This window comes from Mastigoproctus giganteus, chromosome 6 (genome assembly GCF_048544385.1).
Source record: "Mastigoproctus giganteus isolate SK-2022 chromosome 6, ASM4854438v1, whole genome shotgun sequence".
NCBI classification, from domain to species: domain Eukaryota; kingdom Metazoa; phylum Arthropoda; class Arachnida; order Uropygi; family Thelyphonidae; genus Mastigoproctus; species Mastigoproctus giganteus.
Window position 1 is genome coordinate 91545853 of NC_143580.1, and position 26978 is coordinate 91572830.

At 37.2% G+C, this 26978-nt stretch overlaps 1 protein-coding gene across 2 annotated transcripts in view; it reads left to right on the forward strand.

Annotated features, from left to right (window-relative positions):
- LOC150084461 (cell adhesion molecule Dscam1-like) overlaps nucleotides 1–26834 on the forward strand; it is a 631783-nt gene extending 604949 nt beyond the window's left edge. Inside the window, exons 23-25 of one of the 2 annotated variants that reach the window (XM_090376086.1) lie at nucleotides 6339–6420; nucleotides 7859–7960; nucleotides 26451–26834. In XM_090376086.1, the coding sequence (XP_090232212.1) occupies nucleotides 6339–6420; nucleotides 7859–7960; nucleotides 26451–26497 (231 nt within the window). In that variant the 3' untranslated portion in view covers nucleotides 26498–26834. Of the gene's footprint in view, nucleotides 1–6338; nucleotides 6421–7858; nucleotides 7961–26450 lie in introns of those variants that run through there. The other variant, XM_090376087.1, reaches the window with a different exon arrangement.
- Nucleotides 26835–26978: the final 144 nt, after the last annotated feature.

Here is a 26978-nt window from a genome sequence, read left to right on the forward strand (position 1 = left end):
ACATTTATTTCATTCATAATCTGCATTCTCACTCTACTTGTATTCTATTTTTATACTTTTTTTTTAAATACTTTTTTCTTTTTTTTTCTTTTCTTTCAAGTTTCATATATATATATATATATATATATATATATATATATATATATATTTTTTTTTTTTTTTTTCACTCACTCATTCATCTTTTTCTCACACACTAGGGGGATGCATTGATGCGTAATGTAAATTTATATACTAATTAAAATTAATTAAATAAATTAAACTATTTAAAAAAATTAAATACTAATGAAAACTGTAGCGTTTATGGTTTGTGTTCTTTTTCTCAAACACTTGCACTTTCATTCATTCTTCTGGCTTTCATTTCATTTATTCGACTCTTGCTTTCTGCACTGCCCTCTCTGACCACCTTAACTTACTTTAATTCTTCAGTTTTGGTGCAGACCTAGCTGCAAGTTTTTTGCAGGCCAGGGGAGAATGCAGTGATAGTGTTTGTGTTGTTAGTAAATATTTGTTAGTACTGTATATATAAAGTAATGTAAGTTATTATTAACTTTGTATTCTTTCAGCCAATTACATTTGCTCTTCTACTCATTCCCATTCACTCTCTCTTTCTCTCGTGTTGGGTCACTCTTTCTTTTAACAAAACTGACATTTATTCCCTTTTGCCATTATTCCTAGTTCACTCAGTGCCCAGCCTATTCATTCTATCTTTCATTCTCATTCATTCATTCTCGTTCATTCATTCTTCTTTCATTCTCTTTCATTCATTCTTCTTTCATTCTCTTTCATTCATTCTTCTTTCATTCTCATTCATTTGTTCTTCTTTCATTCTCATTCGTTCATTATTCTTTCATTCTACATTGCATCCCTTTGCTACTAGCTTACTGATAGTTTTCAGCTAATCTGCTTCCCTGGCTGCCTGTACATCTCCCTCCCTACGTGGTTACTTATTTGGCAAGGGGTCCTAGGTTCCTACACATGACAGGGTAGTCCTGGGGAGGTTTGTCGTGTCAGGTTTCTGTCCTGGTGCAGAATGCTGCTATCCTGACAGTTTTTAAGTCATCATCTGGGCGTGTCACACTTTGTACATAGTGGCATAGTATTTTGGGTCAGGCGCCACCGGTGGTTTCCCACATCTGCGCCATATGTACACTGTGAAGAAATACAGAACACTGATGTGTAGTATTGTGTTGGGTTCTGTTGTGTGTCCTGGCATTTGGCCGCAGGATCCCTGATGGTACCCCACGTTGCCCACACACACCACTAGGATGTAGCCAGGCTGCCCATTATTCTCTGGCAGGTCTCCGTCAGGGTCGCCTGAGCTTCCTGAACGGAGACCAATTAAAAAAATAATAATAAAATAATTTAAAAAAAAAATAATAATAAAAATATATTAAATAATAATAAAATAATAAAAAATAATGATAATAAAAAATAAAATAAACAATAATAAAAATAAAAATAAAAAATAATTTGTACAATGAAAGTTCATTCAAACGGGAAAAGTCCAATTCACGGAAATAAAAAGGTATTCATGACGTCCAGCACCCTGAAAAATTGCAGAGAACAGGTTGCTGCAGGAGACATCATCACACACACACGAATTAATGAGGACATCTTTAGCCCAGAACTCATCCATCAACCAGTCGCCCTACCCAAATAGTTCTGTCAAACTGTTTCTTGTTCACAGCCATATCCAAGTCAAACTTGATCATGAGTGCCAATGTTCTTTTGAAGAAGGAATTCCTGGATATCTCTAATCCAGAGTTACCGATGTGGAATGTAGTCTTCTGTCTAGTAGCCACCGCTGGAGCGTGAAGGTCAATATGGCATAGAAGATCCGGCAGTTAGGTTGAAACAGTGAAGATATGGTACAATAGTTTTAAATCAAGAAGAGTTCGCCGAGTTTCCAGAGATTGAAGCTTTAAGTAGGAACAGAAATTCCGGTCGAAGATTCTGTGGTAAAACGCGGGGTTAGGTCTAGAAAGATAGTGGATAAATTTCATCTGCAGCGATTCTATTTGCTGTATCAAGTATAAGGCGCCTGGATGCACCAATCCCCTCCATACCTGCATTGCTGACCGCGTTAAACACAGCTTGGTTGGCCATACCTCCCGAACGCTTCCGACATCTTGTGGAATCAATGCCACGTCGGATAGCTGCTGCCCTAAGGGCAAAAGGAGGACCTACGAAGTATTACGTAGGTGGTCGTAATTCAGTGATCACTCAGTGTACAATGTTGATGCTTTTAGACTGAATGGACGACGGGAAACAACTCTGCCAATGAGAGGAAAAAACAGCTGATTTGGCAAAATTTTAATTTAATTTATAAGTCGTAACTCTAACTAGTAACACATAGTCCATCATTAATTTTAAAATTAATAGCCTAGACCTAAAAAGAAGTAAGATAGACTCTAGTGTCCTTTATTTGAAATGGTGTGTGCAATCTAACATCACTCAAAAAATCCCTTCTGTGTACCTTCTTTTGCAAATAGAGGCCATTTTAAAGATATGTTATTAGTTATTATATTATCATCAGTATATAGCTTCTTAATTTATTTTAAAAAAATGAAATAGATGTGCATATTACGGAAATTTAAACACCGTATGTATGTGTTTAAAGTTCATGTTATATTGTAAAAAAAACAACTTCTCTTTCTTTGCAAGTTTTATTTATAGTAATTTCTATTTTTAAATTGTGTTGTATATCATTACAATAGATTGATTAAATACAGTGTTGCTTTCTGTGCCATCTTTCAGCGCCTAGTGAACAACCATTTCTGTATTTCCTGATTCGAAATAATATCATTGTTTTAAATATACATTTTGATTGAAAATTCTCGTCATCTCTATTAATTCAATTATTATTGTGACACCTTTACCATAATGGTGAATAATAAGAGGAATAAAGAATATGATATATAATTTCAATGCGAAATGATAATCATTATAAAAATAAACTTACAATAGCTCATAGCTTTGGAATTAGACTGTTTTTCTAACGATAAGTTTTTTTTTTTTAATAGAACACAAGTCCTTTCATTTGCAGTGATACATTGCGAGGCTCGCATAATGAGTTTCCTCCATACTACACTACATAGGACTTCCAAAATGAGTGTTCAACGCCAAAGAAATGACTTGAGCCTTTCTGTCATATATTTGTCCGCTTTATAAAAAAATGGACGTAAATCTATCTCATTATAGAAATGGTTGTTGGTAATTAGTATTATTTGCTGCTATATTAGTATAATACACTGGTAACAGTGTATGTATTTATTACAGTAAATAAACGAGATGAGTCAATAAACAATATGAAGTTGAACATCCAAGCGGTTTATTTGCAGAAATGTTAATTTCAGATAACATGGCCTATTTCTTTAAATGTAATCATATTTATCCCAGCAACTGAGAATTTTGATTACATATGAGAATAAATGGTTTTAAGAAAAATCTTGGAAACTATACAATTTCAACATCCGCATTGTTCTTGCACCTGGACCACCGAAACCATCTTTAAGTAGTCCAAACATGTGAAAACAGTCGCCTTTGAGTTAAAGGAAGTCAGATATATTTTTAACTCTGAGCCCGCACCCCATATAGAGCTCCTGCTCTTAGCTGTCATTTAACAGTTGTGGAAGATGGATATCAAGGTTGCTTATCTCGGACCGGTGCCACATTTTCACAAAAATAATGCGTCGGCCCTTCTGAATAAGTTCACCATGAGTGGGGCGAAATTGGGCGTATCAGATATTGCTTCCACATTATCAGCCTGGCAGACCGTATCATGCTGATGTTAAACCATTACGCTTGAGCGTTTTTTTCTAAGGCACACATGCCGTTTGTCTTTCTTATTCGATGATGAACAACACTCAATATTATGCATGTATTCTTCCAGTATTTTTTCTCGTTTAATCCATTCGGATATTTAAAATTGGAAGACACAGATCGCCGTGGAATAACTAAAGAGTTGCTGTTATTTTGTAAAATGACTAACTCGCTATCCTATTTTATGACGTCGGATTACAAGTTAACACATTAATTAATAAATTGATAAATATATGGTAACTAGTATATAACGAGTAGTTAAGTTCAAGAATTTATTGACTCACTCTCTTGGGTATTAAAAGGTTCATTCTGGACTATGTATAAATATAGTGCAAATGCATCAGGAATACATAGCTATATCTGAATAAATCAGATTATTAATAATAAAACGGCATCGTTTTAAGTTATATCTCATATTGTGAATACCTTCACAACGAGTTGCCATGATATTGCACTACTTCGAATAAGTAACGCTTCACCTAAGGAGAAGACTAATGTTACTTATTCTCAGATGGATACCACCACCCAGACGGCACCGTTTCAGGGCTATTTGGCCCTTCTTCGGTGAGTGGGTAGGTACCCGAGTGATGCAATGATGGCAAAACAGTTATGAAGTATAACTCCACAATATGAGAGATGCCTGATGGTGTATCATGTATTTAGACTCAAGCGTTTAGGGCATAAGCCTCAAGCTATGAAGGAGTCTAGACTATGTATAAATATAGTGCAAATGCATCAGGAATACATAGCTATATCTGAATAAATCAGATTATTAATAATAAAAAATAAAATATTCCTGATGCATTTGCACTATATTTATACATAGTCTAGACTCCTTCATAGCTTGAGGCTTATGCCCTAAACGCTTGAGTCTAAATACATGATACACCATCAGGCATCTCTCATATTGTGGAGTTATACTTCATAACTGTTTTGCCATCATTGCATCACTCGGGTACCTACCCACCCACCTAAGAAGGGCCAAATAGCCCTGAAACGGTGCCGTCTGGGTGGTGGTATCCATCTGAGAATAAGTAACATTAGTCTTCTCCTTAGGTGAAGCGTTACTTATTCGAAGTAGTGCAATATCATGGCAACTCGTTGTGAAGGTATTCACAATATGAGATATAACTTAAAACGATGCCGTTTTATTATTAATAATCTGATTTATTCAGATATAGCTATGTATTCCTGATGCATTTGCACTATATTTATACATAGTCTAGACTCCTTCATAGCTTGAGGCTTATGCCCTAAACGCTTGAGTCTAAATACATGATACACCATCAGGCATCTCTCATATTGTGGAGTTATACTTCATAACTGTTTTGCCATCATTGCATCACTCGGGTACCTACCCACCCACCGAAGAAGGGCCAAATAGCCCTGAAACGGTGCTGCTAGGGGGAGCTTGATGATGTCCGGAGTTTCCGAGAATAGGTAACAACAGCCTTCTCCACTGGGGAAGCGTTGCCTATTCGAGGAGTTTTTGAGTGGTGTGAGTTGAAGGAGTTACTGTCCCTTTCATTCTTCTACACTGTTTCTTTTCCTCTTCCACTCCTACTATAACTTTCCCTCTACCTTTTTTGCTTTTCTAAGTCTAATAGGGACAAGTGGATATTCGAGTAGATATTCACATACATACATCAAATAGCCCTGAAACGGTGCCGTCTGGGTGGTGGTATCCATCTGAGAATAAGTAACATTAGTCTTCTCCTTAGGTGAAGCGTTACTTATTCGAAGTAGTGCAATATCATGGCAACTCGTTGTGAAGGTATTCACAATATGAGATATAACTTAAAACGATGCCGTTTTATTATTAATAATCTGATTTATTCAGATATAGCTAGGTATTCCTGATGCATTTGCACTATATTTATACATAGTCTAGACTCCTTCATAGCTTGAGGCTTATGCCCTAAACGCTTGAGTCTAAAGGTTCATTCTGTTAATGACGCTGAAAATCTAATATTTTAAAAATATCTATAATTTCATTTACCAGCTTGTTTTGCCAGCACCCAAGATTAGGTAATTAAGATATTAACAGTGATTATTTCCGCGAATCAGAATGCAGAAGCATAAGAATTTATCTACAATAAAAGAATTTTTTGTATAAAAATATAAAATTTGATAACTAAATAGGTATTACTGAAAATAAGTAAATATGACCGCAGTGAAAGCAATTTGCATTTGCAAATTGCTTTAGATAATTATTCACTTCTGATCATTTGTTAGCACCCTTCCAAAAAGCGCTGCCTTCCTTACTTTGTTTTTACCTTTACAAATGAAATTTCTGTAAAAAGTATCCAGCGAGAAAGTCGATTTTGATTTTAATAAATTAGACATTTTAAAATATAATTCCTTGATTTTAAGGAGTGCTCTGTTAATTCTTTATACTCCTTAACTTCTCTTGGATATTCTTCGAGTTGTCTTTTCCTGTAATAAGTACACAGATATCATTAATCGAGGTCAGTCTTGTAGTTTAATTTCTTCTGCTTCTGTATGTTTTATTTCAGTTACAAGAAGAACCCCTCTACGCTACAGTAAAAAGAACACCTAGGCCTCCAAGATCGGATGCTCATATTTACCACTGTCCAGGTATGCACGTAACGTTTTACCTTCTGTCGATCCTTTTTTAATTAATTTTATTTACAAATCAGTTTCATTCAGGCCGCTTTTAGTACATTATAAGTTCCCATTTTAATAGTCGTTTTAACTGGTATCCATTATTTATTCCATCCAATCTCAAATCACGTGTATCTCTCCATCAGTGTAATGGTTTCGCCATATGTCACTTGCTTGAAGTGGTCTGGGTATGAAGTCCCGTCAGTGACTGTAGGAACTTCTAAAAGCCTCTGCAATGGAGGGCTGTAGTTAGCCGATCATAGTCTTAGGGAGTAAACTTTTCCACCCATGGGTTTTTACGGTTTTTCAACCGAACTACATGAAAATTGTCCCGTAGACACACTCGTTGAGACGTAATTCTTAAAATCCATGACAAAATGACATTACAACCGGAATCATCTGAATGCTTTAACAAATACATGGTTACAAACAGCAGAATTTTTCAAAATCGATACACACCTTACTTATAATTATGAAGTCTTGGTCGCCTTGTTTTTTTCTAATGTTTTAGGAGCATCAGCAATTTAGACCATACTGCTCTATTTCTTATGTCTGTAAATTGAGTGTATTGTGTGGTCGATTTGCTTATTTGATGGACATGGTTTTTTCACCAAGATTCTGGGAGGAACCATAGAACTCTCGCATGAGACCGACTACTCAGGCCACGTTATGAAAAAGCCATAAAAATCCCTGATTTCCTTAAGGACATTCTAACCTAGACCTTTTCCACTCGGTGTCGTGAAGAAGAGATAAAGTACAGATTACGTTGATATTAGATAATTGACGAATTAAAAGTAAGTTTCGAACCTTTGTGTGAAAAGAAGGCAGATATTCACTTGCAACAGTCACTTAAAACAGCGTGTCGGAAGCATGTAGGATGTGAATTTTAAATTTGATTGGATAATTGGATTCGTTGCTGCTCAGACATTTTCGTATATACTATATCATGTATTTTATAAGCAATATTTCCAAAAACTGGATTGCGTTTTTCCAGCTGCTAGAATGAAATAGGACCACTTGTTCTTTAAGAAATCTGAAACGTTTAAGATAGGACCCTCCATCTGTTTCTCACACAGCTTTTAAAATCAAACTTACTCTCTCAAAAAGATGATAATAATAATAAAATAAATTTCAGCAAGTCACTACTGATAAACTAAACGTTATGTGAAAGTTAAAAAATTAGAGAAACTGTCTAATTTTCTAACGTTTACTGAACTAAAGCATGTGTATTTTTATTTTTATATTAATTTGTATTTACAGTAAAAATACTACGAAATCTTAGGAGAAATTTTAATGCATTATTTTATACAGGTTATGTATATTTATGCAAATGTAAATAAATAAATAAATTGCATATAATGATGCATACTTAATCATATATAATATACTAATACAAAATTTGTTGGATCAGGTATAATATTAGAGGCAAACCAAAACGACATTTCCTCATCAGAAAAAGATGGAATGGTGATAGTAAAACTAAACGAAAAGGAGAAAGAAAAAAGGTCTTCAGGTACGTATCGAAATATTCAGTTTCAAAACTAAATGCTTTCGCTTTGTTTTATGTGGACTGCAATGTAAGAAAATAGTTAACTTTTGAAACCTTATTTCATTGATATTATCTGCTTGAAAATATAAATGTTAATTCCTGTATACTGCGAAGTATACAGGAATTAGCATTTGTATTTTCAAATAAATAACTTTTAAACATCTTATTTTTAACAAAGTTTTTAAAATAAGTTTATAAATGCTCAGAATTATTTCTTCTAATATAGGTCTACAGTTGTTCGTTATGTCTTGAGAATATGCAAATTTAATGCTGTTACACTGTTATTAATACTATTCATATTTATTCTATTAAAGGTGAGATACATCATATCATCTTTAATAAAAGTTGATTGCTCTATTTCATCAGATAAAAATTGTGCTTGGGCAGCCAACAGCTGTTCAGGCTATCTGCCAAAATAGTCACTAAAAGCTACCTCAGAGCAATTTTCGCAATTTTTTTTTTTTTTTTTTTTTTTTTTTTTTTAGAAATTTACCATTAGTGGAAGTTTTGTAGTTGGAGTTCTTTTGATTTAGCCTTTTTGTCACTTATCCTAAAACATTCTTCGAATATCTTAATGCAATAGCAGCCTTCTACCTGGTCACTACGCTGCCCCAGTGGACTCACCACTTGTAGAATCATCTGTATTTCTCTAATTTTCTGAAGATACAGCGAACCAACTGTACAATAAAATACAGGCTCTGTAATTTTGTCTACAGATGTAAAATTTGAACCAGTAAATATATTTCGGCTTTGATTATAATCAAAACTCTGAAATATCGAACACCGCTCTGTGGTTTTCGATATCTGGGCTCAGTTTATCTCTGAGGTTATCTGTCAGACTTTTGCTGAAAAGTGAATAAAATGTTTTCACGTAAGTGTTGGAACAATCCGAACTTATTTTGTTATATTTGTGGGCATTATTTAGTCTTCAAACAAAGGCAAGATATTACAGGATTAGTAAAATTATGTATTGTGCTTATTTTGGAGTGAAACTCGGTGACCAAGATAAACAATAGACTCCTCATAAAGTTTGCCGAACCTGTAGAAGCTTTGCTATTCCGGAAAAAAATGGCAATCTGACTACACAAAAAATGCCTTGTTTTTTGTGTGAATGGGATAGTCATGAAAGGAGTAAGCACTGGGTCTGGCCAAAGAGCGGTAGTTTTTTTTTTTTTCCTGGATCAAAGAACATAGTTCATAAACCGTTGGTAGACCCCACAACTGACCACTTTCCACGCTTGCACATCAAACTGGATTTGACGAAACACTTTTTGAAAGCTTTACCTCAGAAAGGCCCTGCTTCACCTAACTTTGTACTAAATTCCCATCGATCATCCAAGAGAAGCTAAAATAAGGTATTTTTGTTGTTGTTGTACCTGAAATTCGCAAGCTCATTGGGGATCGACAATATGATTTAACTATGAATAAAAGAGAAAAACAGGCATGAATTACCTTCAGGCTTGGTTTTAACATGTAATTATTAACTGATGCACTAGGTTCGAATAGTATTATAACTGCTATTATTCTAATTACATACAAGGAAATGCATTTCTATCTTCATTACTTTAACTCAGCACATAAATTTTTATAGAAATATTTCATTGTTAGTATATAATATCACAAAATACTGCGAAGAAATCGTTTGACTATTTTCTGTCCAGTTACTGTTATTTCGAACAGGATGTCGAAATAACAGTAACTCTGTTACAGTAACTCAGTAAAACGGTAAAATAATAACAGTAAAGGATGTCGCCTTTCGCACTTGTAAAATAGGCATATACGATGTTTTCTAGGACTATGCCTTAGGTTATAAATTTTCTTTCCCTTCCATTAAGGGTCTCGACGTTCCTGCTGTAGACTTATGTCGGAACCAGTCTCGGCAAATTCATCTCTTCCTACTTTTGTCTCAGCGAGGACCAGCTTCTTCGGACTGAAGCCTTCTCGACCACAAATGGCTTCGACGACGGCTTCTTCCACACCCTAATCTTCCAAAAGCAGCCCCTTATAAGTGTGAAGCTTCTGCCGAAGTTTATTCAAAATCAGCATCTGATTGGACGTCAAAGTCATGACTCATGTTCCAAGCACTTGAGAAACCCGTAATGGAAAAAGAAATGATTCCACCACCACACACGCCCGGCACGTCTTATGTCTAGCTAAGAATTCTAAACGAATCCTCTTCATTACTTTTTTTTTTATGGATGGAAGGATGAAACCCGATACGTGTGAATGTTCGTTACATGATAAAGGTATTCACTTATTCCCATGAGAATTACGGTTTCTCTCTTTTTTGGCCTGCGTTAGTGTGGCCATATCTCGTTATAACCGTCTTTGTTTATATGATCAAGCTAATTTCTCTGACCTGACTGCCCTACCAGTGGAAGTTGCTACTTCTAGGGTAAGAAGCAGGCTCCCAATAACAGATTTTATATGGATTTTCTCCTTGTTGCAAGTGGAATTTTTTCGATATGTTCTCTTTCATTAGCGTATGATATTTTAAATTACACTTACTTAAAATGTCTGGTGAAAATTGATTACTACAAGTTATTAGTAAGCCATCTGTATACATTATAGGGAACACAAGAGTAATTAAGTAAATAAAGGTTAATTTACAGTAGGAAAGAAAAAAAAAGTAGGGGGAAGAAGCTTCTCATTATGTAACACATTCTTCCGAATGTCGGAGTCGCTTTTATCGTTAAGAGGGGAAGGAGAAATGCAAGAATTAAAGACCATGAAAAGGATAGCAAGGAGGAGTTCTCCTTGACTGAATTGAGATGGAGAGCCCTTCAAAGCATTGGCACCGGGTAACAAGCGTTTCCGTGGCCAAACGATTCTTGTACATTTAAAAGAGCGTTTTTTTTTCTCTTCTTTGACTGAGTTTTCCTTGTTTTCCCTCTTATTAAGCTTTTATGTTAAGTAGCTCTACTTTCTTAAAAGCCCAAAGAAGAGAGCCCATAAGAAAAAAAGTACCATTTTCTTTAATTTAATTAGTCTCTCTAACTATACTAACCTCTACGCTTGTTCACCAATTGGCGCTGTTCCTGCCTACCCTTGCCTAGGCTGGTATCCAGGGTGATAAAGATAAACCCCCAGGGCCAAATGGAGCCATCTTGGATACAAACAGTTATCCACCTTTAGAGCCTTCAAGCTCAAGACTAAAAACTTCTGATATCGACCATGACTCCAGCCAACCTAAAAGGCGTTGAAGAGAAGCACAGAGTATTGATGACTTACCAAATTTCTAGTAATACATTCTCTCTCCACCCAACCTGTGGACAAATATCCCCATTCTTGTTTCAAAAATGTTTGAAATCTATTGCTGAACACCAAAAGTGGTGAAATTGCTACAATCCGGAGACCCGATTGGAACAATCATCTGAAAACATTCTGAGCGGCTGTTAAACACGACAACATTTGGTGTGCTGACAGTATAAATTACTCCCCACAAAACCTTAAATTCACCAAAAGGTGTCATCAGTAAGTGAGACATAATTACACTCTCTAAAGAAGAACACCTGCAGAACTCTGTATCAAAAATTAATAAATGTGAAATGGATAATGACTAAAAAAATGGAAATCTCATTCGAAACTTTTGTTTCTACTGCAGCACGAACGGGTGTATCAGTTCCGACTAACACGTGTATTACTGGGCGAAATCTGTACTTTTAACCTCTAAAAATATATGCCTCCAAAGAAAAGTAGCAGAGCTACAAATATCCTAGTCAGGTCAGTATTCCTAGTGATACTCCATCGGTCCCATTTGATTAGGAACAATTAAAATCCGATACAGACTCAAAAAAAAAAAAAAAAAAAAAGAATAGTGCGCCAATAGTATGGATGTAGATGAGTTCTGAGATAATGATGGGCCCATTTCAGAATTCAATGTAAATGACACCATGGTTACTGGACGCCCTTTTTTCCCGAAAAAAAGACAAAATTAAAAAAAATAAAAAAAACACAAGACAGATAGAAATGCTCCACCTTCAAAAATCAGTCAGATCAATGTACCACACTAAACCTAAAATGTCTAGTATCATAGTGGAACTGCAGTGGACAAAGCAGCAATTCTGATGACTTAAGAGATTTACTCATTCAGTTCAATCCGATAGCAGCATGGCTTCAGGAAACTTTCTTATCATCAAAAGCATCAGCAAAATTTACAAATTACATAATGTATAGAAAAGACAGGAGCTCAGAATCTCCTGTCCTCAGGGGAGTAGCTGTGCTTGTGAACTCATATATGCCCTACGGGCACATTCAGTTGCAAACTAGTCTAGAAGCCGCGGCAACGCATATTTCAATTGTATGGTATATTAGTGACCCTAACTTTTCTATGTATTCCACCTTCTAAACCATTTTCCAATACAGAACTTGATAATCTTATTATGCAACTCTAATCTGTCTTTTTGGTGACTTCAATAGCCACCACCATTATGGGGTTCATCTACGATAGACACAACATGCAAACTGATCGAAACTTTCATGCATAATAATAATAACCTAAATATACATAACTCTTGATTTCCCACCTGTATTCATCTAGTTAGAGGATCCACCTCTGCAATATACTTATTAATCTAGTCACCATCAATTTTTCCAAGTATGACATAGTCAGTGATAAACGGTCTACTAAACAAATAAGCTAAAGTCTATGATATCATATTACACTTTCGAAGAAAAACACTGCTATCTCACTATGCTGCTAAATTCCGGAGTCTCACATCACATCCTTGTTTTGAGTATCTGTGTAATACCCATCTAGATTCCTTTTATGATAGTAAACTAAATGAAAACCGACCTGCGGAACTCAGACTGAGAAAAATTCTTCAAACTTTGATGTTGATTTAAATAAAAGTTCCAGGATACAACTCTCTCTGTTCTACCCTGGCTTAATTCTCCTGCTTCTCATGATGATGGACTTCGCCAATTGGGGGAAGAATGTTTTTTTCTTCCTCCAATATCAGACAGTTGCACGCAGCTCATGCTACCGTGAACTCCAATGCTTGTACAATATACAGAAACGGATCGAAAACTGACAATGCGGTAGGTGCTGTGGCAGTCTTTCCTTCATTCACATCTGTATCATTACCCTTTATTACTAGCTGTCTGTAGTATCTTTACTGCCGAACTATATGCTATAAAGCTAGAACTTGACCAGATTGTTGAATTTTCCATTTCACTTGCTCTAATGTACACTGACTCTTTAAGTGTGTTTTTTTTTTTTTTTTTTTTTTGCCATAAAGGAAAATTTCTCTTCCTCACATTCACTATCATTACTCTCGTGCAGCGAATCCAATCAATCAGTAACATTTTGTTGGATTCCTGGACGTTCCTATAAATTAGAGTGTCGATCTTCCCCCAAACAGCTATTCCCACATTCTCATTTATGTGAGAAGAAGCGGTATTGGCAAGACTGAGAATTGGGCAAACCCATCTTACATACCTGTTTTATTATTGGGAGAAAATCTTCCCCAGTGCACATCGTGGCTTACTCAACTCACGGGCCGTCACTTTCTGGTAGGCTGTCTACTTTACTCATCTATCCGCTCTACCACCTTCCAGTCATTCGGCAGATTGATTGAAGCTGAGATTCTGTCCAATTTCTTCGGAAATCATGCCAACATAGGAGAACCATTAATATATTTGAAGCGTTTTGGCCTCTGTATGTACATCAGTATAATTCAGCAGCTATAATGTATTAAATAAACTATAACAGACACAGTTTGGCCTCAAATAGCCCTTGTGTCGTTAAACATCATATCAACAACAATAATCTAAAGCATTGCACTCGTTGCGCCTCCATAAGAACAAGCCCAGTTACCTGAAAGAATTCTGGGTGGGAAATTTAAGTTGAACATGTGCATAGTTTAAACAGTGAGACAGAAATAGAGTAGAATGCAAAAAAATAAATAAATAAATAATAAAAGGGATATACAGGCAACAACAAAATCAGGATGACCGGGCGGTTATAGGCTCCACGTTCTAGCCGCAATCCTGTATTTCGGGAGTGAGTTAGGATCCCACTGCTGCGACATAATTTTCTTTTCAGTTCTCTAGCTGAAATCACTGTTTCTTAGAGTCAACGGTTTTAATGTCCTGATTCTCAGATTGCCGCTTTTCGACTAGAATGTCTTCTTTTATGGCCACCGTAGAAGGGTGGTAAAACTCTAGCGTACATTTGTATGGGCGTTTAAGTTGACCGTACCCAAAGTTTCCGTGAAATTTGAGAACGGAGAATAATGGTGTGCACTGAAAACTTTTTCTAGATAAACTACTGGGAATCTAAGCGCGACATCCTGTGCTAAAGAGGAAGAATTGTTAGATAGAAGGCTTCTGTTATTAACCGTTAAGACCTTTGTGCACTTCTTAGCTATCTGAAAAATTCTTTTGCCAGAGGTTTCTTAAGATGTCTTATTTTGAATAATGAACTGAGTTGCATCTTTCGAGCGGATCTCTCAAGATGCATTTTACCTTATCTATTTCAGTGGAGAAGATAAAAGTTATAAAAATGCAGCTGCGATCCGTTATGATAGAGAAAGATTCTCTGTCTTTTCAAGTGAGAGTCATATCGTTCGCGATATAAATCTTACATAAGTTATATCCGATTTCACGGCCGAAAGAGGCTTAAAAAGTTCCTTTTCAGACAATGGTAAAATATCTTGTTCCTTTTCAAGTATTTTTCTTGGTATTTTTTCTTTATTTGTCACCAAAGCATTAAAACACATCTATGTTAAGATTTTGTTAAATTATCATTTATTTGTAGAATTAAATATTTTATAAATAAATTAATTCAGTTTGTGGCATCTTTGATCTAGTATATGATGTTGAAATTTTCATAAAGAGAATACTAAAGAGTCGGTTGAAGGCAGTACATTTAATCCCTGGATAAAGCATGTTTAAGCCCCCTCTCAGAAATTGAATTCAGAAAATTTTATCTTCAGCAACAAAAGCTTTCAGTTACTTTTAGTAATGATGTGTCATATTGAAGGACGTACACTTGAGATATGATGGTGAAGAATGAAATTACCCGCATGATAGCAATGTATATTTGATTTTCATTAAAGACCAGCTAGATACGCCTTCTGTTTTTTTTATTACAGTAACAGGTCATTCATTAATTATTTTATTTCTCCCATCCCACACATACAAATTTATCCATATTCTCGTTTAAGCCGGAGATCTGCTTTCAGAAAATCGTTCTAATATTAATGTATCTGAATGTAATTTATCAGGGCATGCTGCTAAGAGTAGAGTATAATCCATTGAGGGTGTGGTGTGTTCTGCCTGTTCTGGAGAAAAAAAAAAAACACTCTGCACACCAAATGCGGCCTTGTAATTTATCATGTATGGTGTTTTTCATGTATGATTTCGTTCGCTGCGCGCTCCGGAAATATATACAGCTTACTGTGTGTGTGTGTGCGTGTGTGTGTATATATATATACAGGGTGATTCACTACCAGTGCGACAAACTTGCAGGAGGTGTGGGAACACAAAGACGAATCGGAATCACATAGCATCGCAGGGTACGAAATGCCTTCGTCATGCGGTAGAGGACGTTGAACGGAAGGTCGCGTGAACAGCGATCCCGCTGGAAGTCAGCATTTGCGAACAGGTTCCCGAGGCTGTAGGATGGACGAGTATTCAAACGTTGAACTGGCCGACATGCACCTCGCGTATGGAGCTGCGGACTGTAACGGGCGCGCCGCTCTGCGCTTGTACCAGGAACGTTTCCCGCACAGGCGTGCTCCTCATCATACGATTTTCGCACGTGTGCACAGAAGGTTACGTGAGACTGGTTGTTTCACGAGAGGTACCATGAATGAGAGCGAACGACGAGGACGCCAGACAATGAGGAGAATGTTCTGCGTCTTGCAGAAGGCAATCCGAGTACGAGTACTCGAGCGATAGGCCAACGATTGGGTATTTCCCAATCCACTGTATGGAGGATACTGTCAACAAACCAAATGAGTTCATACCATCTGCAACGCGTCCAATCATTGGAGCCTGCGGATTATCCACTCCGGAGGACTTTTGCTACTTGGTTTCTTCAACAGAAACGGTTCGCAAATGCTGACTTCCAGCGGGATCGCTGTTCACGCGACCTCCCGTTCAACGTCCTCTACCGCATGACGAAGGCATTTCGGACCATACTATGTGATTCCGATTCGTCTTTGTGTCCCCTACACCTCCTGCAAGTTTGTCGCACTGGTAGTGAATCACTCTGTATATATATATATATATATATATATATATATATATATATATATATATATATATATATGTGTGTGTGTGTGTGTGTATATACAGGGTGATTCACTATATATATATATATAAAATATTTTGTATAATATTGAAGATAATAATATAGAAGTTAATTCAAGCAGACAATACCAAGCTGGATTTGAAGAAGCGCAAGGGATATAAATATATATAAAAAAAAATAATAATAATAATAAAAAAATAAATAAATAAAATATATATATATTTATATATATATACATAAAACTTTTCGTTGTCTACTCACAATCTAGACGACTTCAACTGGGGCCAACCACCCAGACTGAAGGCAAATAACAACAAGTATATAAAATGCTATAAAGTTTGATTTAACCTACTGGGATACTCTAATAAATCTATGTATTTTTAAGAATTACGTATATGACGGAACTTGTATTATATATATATAATATTGAAGAGAATAATATAGAAGTTAATTCAAGCAGACAATTTTTACCATATCCATCACATAGGGGTCACCACATATATATTAACTCACTAGAGGGATTATTATTTCATAACGACTAGTTGTTACATTATGGCCTGGATACGGTAGATATGCCTTATACTTTACATGTATTCTTATTTTAATTATTAAGTTACGTTCTCTGTCTTTTAATTCTAAAAAAAAAAAAAAAAAAAATTGAACTATCTTTAATTGGTTTAGATTCAAATTACTTAATCTCGGAATTTTTATATATCTTAGCAGATATTGATCATTACAGAAACAGAGAACTCCTTGTCGTTTTTTGCCTTCAGTCTGGGTTGTTGGCCCCAGTTGAAGTGGTCTAGATTGTGGGTAGACAACGATAAGTTTTATATATATATATATATATATATATATATATATATATATATTTATTTATTTATTTATTTATTTATTTATTTTATTATTTTATTTTTTTATTATTATTTTTTAATATACTTTATATTTATATCCCTTGCATTTCTTTAAATCCAGCTTGGTATTGTCTCCTTGAATTAACTTCTATATTATTATCTTCAATATTATATATTATACAAAATATTTTATACACATTATGGTCGTAACGCATAATTGTTCTAGCAACTACATTGGCCCATATGTATTAGTTATAGCTTGATACAATTTATTAACTTTCTTTCCATATTACTCATATATGAGTAATATGGAAAGAAAGTTAATAAATTGTATCAAGTTGTATCAGGCAAAATATACGGAGTCCATTAAACAGTAACTAGAGACCATCGTGAATGTATTGCACATAATTTTTGCGAAAATACAGAACATGTACCCTATTTTATGGAGAATAAAATGTGATAACGCCATCTGTGTTTCTTGAAACACTATAGTAAAAAAATTTCTAAAAATGAAGTGCTTCCAAATTTAAAGAGCTAAAAAAACCAGTTGTTATTTTAAATCGGGAAGAGATTTCAAAAGTAAAGTTATTTTGTGCGTACAATATTTGCCATCCAAAAGTCCACGAATTGGGTCGTTACTAATTCCTTTTCTATATACCTGGAATAATTTTAATGAAGGGTAACTGCTCAAGTTCCTGACGTCGTTACTGACCAATAGGACCATTACGCTAACCGTGGGTGGACAGACCTTTTTTTTTTTTTTTTTTTTTATGTGAACCCCAAACACGAGAGGTATTAGAACCTATAGTACTTAGTACCGTCACCAAATACGGAGGATGCGGAAAGGTCCGGGAATGACCACCGCATATTCCCGGAGCAATATGGCCTTAGTTGTTAATGCTCCTAAAAACCAAATAAACAAAACAAACAAACAAAAACTTAGTACCGTGCTTGAGTTGAAGATTGAGAAGACGAAAGAAAGAATGTATTTGGTGACATTGGACTTGAACTTCTGTAGTTTGTAATTTTCAGGAAATACGTGTGAAGGAAGGTTGTTCCAGAAAACGGCAGTTGAATGAATAAATGAGGAAGATGAAAAGTTGGTTCTGTGGGTTTGAAGTTGGACAGTAAATGGATGTTGGCTGGTGGCGGCACGTATTCGGACTGTTTTGGAAGAGATAAAGCGGGAATTATAGAAGCCAGTTCAGAAGAACAGTGCCCGTGGAAGTATCTGTAGAAGAGGCATGCAGCAGAAACAGTGCGTCTATGAGACAGCGAGTGGAGAGACTCAGTTAGAGATGAATCATTAATTAACCTAACTGCCCTCTTCTCAATGGAATCAAGAAGCCTGAGAGAGGTTTTGGGGGCACAACCCCAGATGTGGGAACAATATTCCATGGCAGGGCGGATTTGCGATTTATACAGAGTGAGCAGCTGTTTGGAAGAAAAGTAACGCCGAGAGCGAAAGAGAAAACCAAGTTTTTTAGATGCAGAGGAAGCAATATTTGTAATGTGCTTGTGCCAAGAGAGATTAGAAGTCAGGGTAATCCCCAAAAGAGATATATCCTTTTTCCTAGAAATTGGAGTGCCACTAAAGTTAAGCATAGGAGCAGAAGAATCCTTTTTGCGAGATATAAGACAAGACTGAGTTTTAGAAGGGTTGAAATCAACTAAGTTGTCTTTGCCCCACTGGAGAATTACCTGAAGATCGGCATTTAAGGAATTGGTAGCAGATTTTCGAGAAGTTGAAGCTGATTGAGCAGGGCAAGGTTTCTCAAAATGGAAAGTTGAATGCAATGTGCTATCATCGGCAAAACTATGGATAGGATTTCCAGTCAATGGAAGAAGGTCATTGATATACAAGAGGAAAAGAGTGGGGGAAAGAACTGAACCTTGGGGGACACCGGCATTAGTGGAGAAGTTAGAAGACAGAGAGCCATCAACCATCACCCTCAGTGAGCGATCAGAGAGAAAACTGGATAACCAATTACTAAAAACAGTTGGCAAACCATAAGATGGAAGCTTGTTTAGAAGACCTTTATGCCAAACACAATCAAAAGCCTTTGAGATGTCAAGAGTAAGTTTGGTGTCGGTGAAACACTACTTGTGTTTCACCGAACCTTTCCATTGAATTAGTCCACAAATGGGTAACATAAGCCAGAATATCACCAGTGGATCGACACAGACGGAATCCATACTGGTGATCGTTGATCAGACGGAAGGTTTCTAGGTAGTTTAAGAGTTGGCGGTTAATTGATTTCTCCATTACTTTAGAAAGAGTAGGAGTAATTGCAATGGGACGATAATTGGATGGGAGGGATTTGTCACCCTTTTTAGGAACTGGCTGGATATGAGCAAATTTCAAGCAGAAGGAAAAACACCTTTGGAATAAGAAAGTGAAAAAAGGCGGCAAAGAATAGGAGTAAGTTCAGGAGCACAGGTTTTGAGAACAAGTGGAGAAATACCATCAGGACCTGGAGCTTTCTTAGCATCGAGATTCATCAAATTCCTTCTGATATCCTTTTGACGGAAGACCACAGGAGGCATTGAATGGAGTGTGTTGGGAATGGTGGGAGGTGTTTTACCAAGATCATTAATACATGAGCTGGAAGAAAAAATGGGATGCTAGCAGGTCAGCTTTATCCTTGGCTGAAGTGACAACAGAGCCATCTCGTTTGGACAGAGGTGGGAGCAGAGATGGGCAAAAGTTGCGGCCAATAGCTTTGGCAAGAGACCAGAATGCTCGGCTACCATTAGGGCAAGAGGCAAGTTTTCTACTCTTAGCCTGTTCAAACTCTAGTTTGGACTGATTAATAACTGCTTTACAATTGTTGCGAGCTTTGGTGTAGGCAGAAAATGAAACTGAAGAATTCGAGACAAGCCAATTACGATATGTAACATTCTTCTCTTGGACAGCCTTAGCACATTTATTGGAAAACCAAGGTTTAGATAAAAGACGAGATTTTAAAGTGGAGTGTGGGATAAAGGATTCCATTCCTGCAAGAATAATTTCGCTGACACGATCTGAGCAGACGTTGACATCAGAACTTTTGAAACAGTAATCTGACCAAGGAAAAGATGAAAAGAAGTCTCGCAGGTCATCCCATTTTGCATTCTTGTAATGCCAAACAACACGAGGTTGGGAATAGCCATGAGATAAAGGTTCCATTTGAGAAGAGACAATCACCAAGTTGTGATCTGAAGTGCCTAAAGGAGCTCTCACTTCGACCGTGTACTTGGAAGGGTTGTTTGTGAGAAAAAGATCAAGCGTATTGGCTGTATGATTAGGATTGTCCGTTATTCTTGTAGGTAAATGAACAATCTGTGCTAGGTCATTAGTAATTGCAAAAGCCTCAGCATCTAGACCTGCTGGGTCGGTGTGACTAGAAAACGGAAGCCAGCTGGGGTTGTGAACATTAAAATCACCAAGGAAAATTACCTCACTGTTAGGAGAGTTGGACTGGAGAAAGTCAAGTTGCAACGAGAGGAAGTCAAAGAGTTCCAAGTGATTAGTCGAATTGGGAGAACGGTAGAGACAACAGATGAATTTGACACAATGAGGTAGAGAGATTTTAAGCCAGAGAAGATCAAAGAGAGGAGATTCCAAATTGCCAAGTCTCTGACAGGGAATATCAGAACGGACATATGCACAAGTACCACCTTTGAGGCGAAAGGAATCATACAGCGAATAATTTGGGCATCTGAGATGAGCAGTAGTTGAATCAACCGATAACTGAGATTCTGTCAGAAAAAGTACATGAGGTTTGGCAGACTGCAAGTGGAAATGGACATCGTTGAGATTAGAATTGAGACCACGTATATTTGTGAAATGAATTAGGAAGTGTTTGGGAGGTTTAGATCTTTTCGCAGATAAGCTTGCTCTATTAGTTTGACAATTCATGGTGTATTCAATAGTAAGAAAAAGTGGGTGGGACATGCTGTATGAAGTAATGACATTTTTGGATATGGCGTACATGTGGTAAGAATATACCCAGATCCTTGACATAACGTGGACTCGACAATGCTCCCCGCATACACACTACTCGGACTCCCTCCAGTCACTATCTGGCAATGTAGAGGTAGCAAGATTATACACTAGCTGATCCGGAAGCCTCCTAGAGAGTTACCAATAGGTCCGGTCCGGTGTACTAACTAGCGACCGGCCTGCGAAAACCGTTTTAGAGCTATACCCTCGAAATGTAAGGAATATTGGATCTCGCCACGACGTTCATCATAACCTCAAAAGTCATCAATCATACTGCATGATGGAAGAGATAGGGAAGGGTTGACCGGAACTTAGCTCTAGAGACTAAACATGGGTTCCACCACTTCAAGCCGCCAAGCCACCTATCAAAGAAACAGCAATATAGGAGTACAGCAAGGGGCCATTTTATCAGTCCTCCTGTTTAGTGCCATTATTGCCTCTCTAGTAAACAATAGGACCGACATGATATCGTATATGGACGATTTAAAGATGTTAACCGCAATAGAGCCCTCCGATAACGGGCAAGATATAGAATATGCAATTAACAGTAGCCTTACACAATTAGGAAACTACCTCAAATTCTTGGGGCTGAAGATTAATCCAGACAAGTCCGTTTGCATGGTCTTTTCATTGAAGCCTGATCCTGCAGTTATTCAACCTACGCATGACTGGAAACTCATGAAAAGTGTAGCAAGACATCGTGACCTCTGGGTGATCTTCGATGCCAAGTTACGCTTCAACTACCGTCTTGAGCATCTGCGCCTTCAAATGAACCGAAATCTCTTGATGGCGAAACAGCACCTTCTGTACGTCATAAACCCAGGCACAACCAAGAGGTACATCCAGATCGTCATCTTCCAACGCATCTTCCACCTTTGAGGCGAAAGGAATCATACAGCGAATAATTTGGGCATCTGAGATGAGCAGTAGTTGAATCAACCGATAACTGAGATTCTGTCAGAAAAAGTACATGAGGTTTGGCAGACTGCAAGTGGAAATGGACATCGTTGAGATTAGAATTGAGACCACGTATATTTGTGAAATGAATTAGGAAGTGTTTGGGAGGTTTAGATCTTTTCGCAGATAAGCTTGCTCTATTAGTTTGACAATTCATGGTGTATTCAATAGTAAGAAAAAGTGGGTGGGACATGCTGTATGAAGTAATGACATTTTTGGATATGGCGTACATGTGGTAAGAATATACCCAGATCCTTGACATAACGTGGACTCGACAATGCTCCCCGCATACACACTACTCGGACTCCCTCCAGTCACTATCTGGCAATGTAGAGGTAGCAAGATTATACACTAGCTGATCCGGAAGCCTCCTAGAGAGTTACCAATAGGTCCGGTCCGGTGTACTAACTAGCGGCCGGCCTGCGAAAACCGTTTTAGAGCTATACCCTCGAAATGTAAGGAATATTGGATCTCGCCACGACGTTCATCATAACCTCAAAAGTCATCAATCATACTGCATGATGGAAGAGATAGGGAAGGGTTGACCGGAACTTAGCTCTAGAGACTAAACATGGGTTCCACCACTTCAAGCCGCCAAGCCACCTATCAAAGAAACAGCAATATAGGAGTACAGCAAGGGGCCATTTTATCAGTCCTCCTGTTTAGTGCCATTATTGCCTCTCTAGTAAACAATAGGACCGACATGATATCGTATATGGACGATTTAAAGATGTTAACCGCAATAGAGCCCTCCGATAACGGGCAAGATATAGAATATGCAATTAACAGTAGCCTTACACAATTAGGAAACTACCTCAAATTCTTGGGGCTGAAGATTAATCCAGACAAGTCCGTTTGCATGGTCTTTTCATTGAAGCCTGATCCTGCAGTTATTCAACCTACGCATGACTGGAAACTCATGAAAAGTGTAGCAAGACATCGTGACCTCTGGGTGATCTTCGATGCCAAGTTACGCTTCAACTACCGTCTTGAGCATCTGCGCCTTCAAATGAACCGAAATCTCTTGATGGCGAAACAGCACCTTCTGTACGTCATAAACCCAGGCACAACCAAGAGGTACATCCAGATCGTCATCTTCCAACGCATCTTCCACGGAGCAGAAATTTGGAGTTTTGCCACCAGAATTACGCTAAAGCCACTATATGCAGCCGAGTTTTGGTTACTTAAATGGGCCACATGGAAGTCTCAGTTACCTCTTCAGCAGCGAACTACAGCGATGGCCACGGCTTTCGGTCTGGAACGATTGTCAGTGAAGATGGAACAGAGACGCCTAACTTCACTGTGAAAATGCTCATGGTAAAGATCTCCGCTCTCAACATCAGGGATGTGATCTGCTGGAGAGTTCGTCCTCCTGCGCTGAGAGCAAAGCCACAGTTGTATTCGACCCATGTGAGACTGCACATGACTGAAAGATTTCTTCCCACACAAATGTTGACGATTATACGATCGCTAAACGTTGATCTGAACCGGTTTGCCTGCAACAAGCAGTACAGGAGAAGGATGTTAACAAAAGCATGTGATCTGCACCCCACTCAGAAGGGGGACGAATTAAACTTTAAAATCTTTGTGAACTGTGAAGAAACTCGATCTGTGTCACTATTCTGTGAACCACGAATTCCTCCAATGTAGATGTGTGGAGAAGTGGTTCACATGGTATATGCTCCTGGATTGGACTTTATTGATTCAATTTTGATTTTTTTTTTTAATAATCATTGTTGTTATTATTATTATTACTGTTAATTGTGAGTGTTATTATTTTGTTATTATATTCTTACTATGTCTAGAAAAGAACTAATAATTTCTTTAATAACTTGAACAGCTTTCGAAATGACAGAGTTTCATAGTTCACAGTAATGAAGGAGAAGATAATTTTGTCTTCCACAAAACACCTGTGCCTGTTTAATCAGTTTACTCCATTTGGTGAACCAGCTAGATTAGAATAAAAATGACTGACTGTCCTGTGCACTAACTAAACTACTTCCGTTAACAGTATTCGGCAGAGATTATACAGTGCCAAAGCAGAAAAAGGAAACTTTCCATTTCATGGCCATATCTAGAATTAGTCGGGGTTGATCTTATGAGAAAGCAACATTCTTTCAATCAAGACCTAAACTCGCATGCTAAAATTCCTCCAGTTGCAATGCAGGAACCTTAGTATCCACATATGAACGGTAAGCAGAAGAATTGCACAAGTCTTGGTACATGCCCATTAACTTTACTCCCGATCCTTCTTTCCCAAGAGAGAACGTTTACTTTGTGATCACGATTATTGCTCATTGCAAAGTATACGTGACAGTTAGTGATGCTTACTGAGGGGGGACCCAGTCTAATATTCAGCGTAGCTCTTCCCGTGTTCTGAATAAAATTTGTTGAAAGGACGCTTTAAGAGTCATGGCGTGGTTAGAAATTCAAGTGAATTCCTGCACTAATTTCCTAATGTGGCGAACGAAGAGTTAAAACGCTTCGTTGTTCGGACTATGTTCAAACATATATATGAGATCCCGTTCAGGTATCTTCGGAAAAACTTACTGAATTTTAACGAAGATGATGTTTTTATACATATAGTTTGGCATTATTGAATCAAGAGCAACTTTAATATCCCTCTCCAGACTCCGACAATAGCCAGCCATCATATTGACATTCCACCTCCCCTGGTACCTTATCTCCTTGTCTTTAATGTCCTAGTGAAACCAGGACATTAAAGACTAGGAGATAAGATACTTCATCAGAACTTCCTAGATATACTGGGAAGTAGTCAAAGTGGGAGTGTAAAAAATGTACCTTGACACTCATGTTGCAGCCCAGCTTCTTGAAGTTTGCCAACATATTTTCAACTATATTCTTGTAGTCTGGATCCTTGTTGTTCCCTATGAAGTTTTCACCAACAGGCCTAAAAGTAATCATTGCCTCTTTTTCTCTTTTATTCAAAGTTCTCCTAAAATATCGATCCCTCATCAGCTTTTGAATTTCAGGTCCAACAAAAATACCTAGTTTTAGCTTCTCTTGGGAGATCGATGGGAATTTAGTACAAAGGTAGGTGAAGCAGAGACCGAACTCAGGTAAAGTTTGACAATCTGTTTCTACGTTCTTTGATTCAGGCAACAAACTGTCCCCCATTGGCCAGAACTTGACATCCCACTGCTGCCATCCATGCCCGACTGATCCACTCACACAGAAAGCAGGGCATTTTGTGTAGCTAGACTGCGCCATAATAACGGATAAGACCATCCCTCACAACAGACCGGACATAACCCTTGTGGACAAGATGGAAAAGGTTACCCATCTGATTCACATAGCTCTGCCGAACACTAGCAATGGCCAGAAAACTCATGAGGAAAAAAATTAGGAAGTACACGAACCTGAGACATGAGGTCAAGGAGATGTTGCATATGCAAGAAGTAATGACCATCCCGATCATTCATCGTGTGAACCACCGGTATGGTGCCAAAGACCCTACATAGCGGCCTAGCAGCAATAGGTCTCCCAGAGAACACCTACAAGGAACTCCAGAAAGTCGCAATCCTGAACACTTGTAAGACAGTCAAAGAGTTCATCGACCAACAGTAACACCGGATATTACAACCACCCTGTATACTTGGTAGCAGTACCCGTCAGGGAGTGGAATCCCCCAATCAGGGAGAAATAATATAAGAGCAACAAAAAAATAATAATAATAAAGGCGAAGGCTAGTTGTGAAGTAGCTCTAGGACAACTAAAAAGAACATAGGATACTTCCTTTTTTGTTGATTAAACAGCTGTTTAATCAACGAAATCCAATCAGCTGTTTGGATTCGAATGATAGCCGTATACGCAAGAGTGGCGCATTATGGGAAGAGTATGGTGTTAGATTAAAATTGACACCGTGTTTCTGACTTTCACAGATATACCAATAAAATAAAAATTTTTGCTAAAGCGTGTATACTAACCACTAAAGTTTTTGGAGTGTAGTCTTTTCTCAAACAAAACAATTCCAAATAAAACATCTCATAAACTGATCAGCTTTTATTAATGGGGGGGGGGGGGCTGCATACGAAATATAAAAATGAAGATGCTTTGGAATTTGTCACATTTAGTCATTGGTATATTTCACCATGTGGAAAGCTCCCCAATTCACACAGTGTCGATTATTTTAACATTTGATTCTGGCCAGCATAAGCATGTCAGAGAACAATGATGCCCGTATAATTTAAATTATTATATGTGTATTAATTTCGACTTCTGGCGATATGCCTGAAATTTAAAATTTGCCTTTAGCATGTACCTAATTCAGTTTAGTGATTAATTTAAAAATGAATAAGTTTATAAATGTGTTTATAATATAATTTATAAGTATAAATTATTACCTTATGAATTTATGTTATTTGTTTTTTTATTTAGGCTTTTCCAAGAAGAAAAGAGAATCAAAATACCTCAGAAATTCTTAATTTCCCCTAACATTTAAATTAAAGACAGTTTTCCCAAAATTTCTACCATTCCGGAATCTCAGAGTTAGGAGAAACAGAAGTGTTTATTGTTGTTGAAGAAGTACAAATTTATCTTCTGGGGTAGAGACACGACTTCAAGGAGTACAGTGCACAGAAATTTCTCTTTCCAGAATTGCCAAAAAAATGGACCTCATATGTGATGTTTACAAAACATGTGATTGTATGCCTTTTCTTCGAGTCGAACAAAGGCATTTGGTTGGGCCGTTTAATCCGTCTTCCTTCTTTGTATAATGTACACATTGTTTTTTTTGTTTTGTTTTGTTTTTTGTCCAGCGTTTCACCTTTACATCTTTGTAAATACGAATACATAAAAAATCTAGTCAAACAGTTGAACCAAATCAAAATAGGCACTGAGAATAAAGCTTAGCCTTTAACCAACAACTATATCTCGAAAAACATTTTTGCACACCGGCGATTTTTG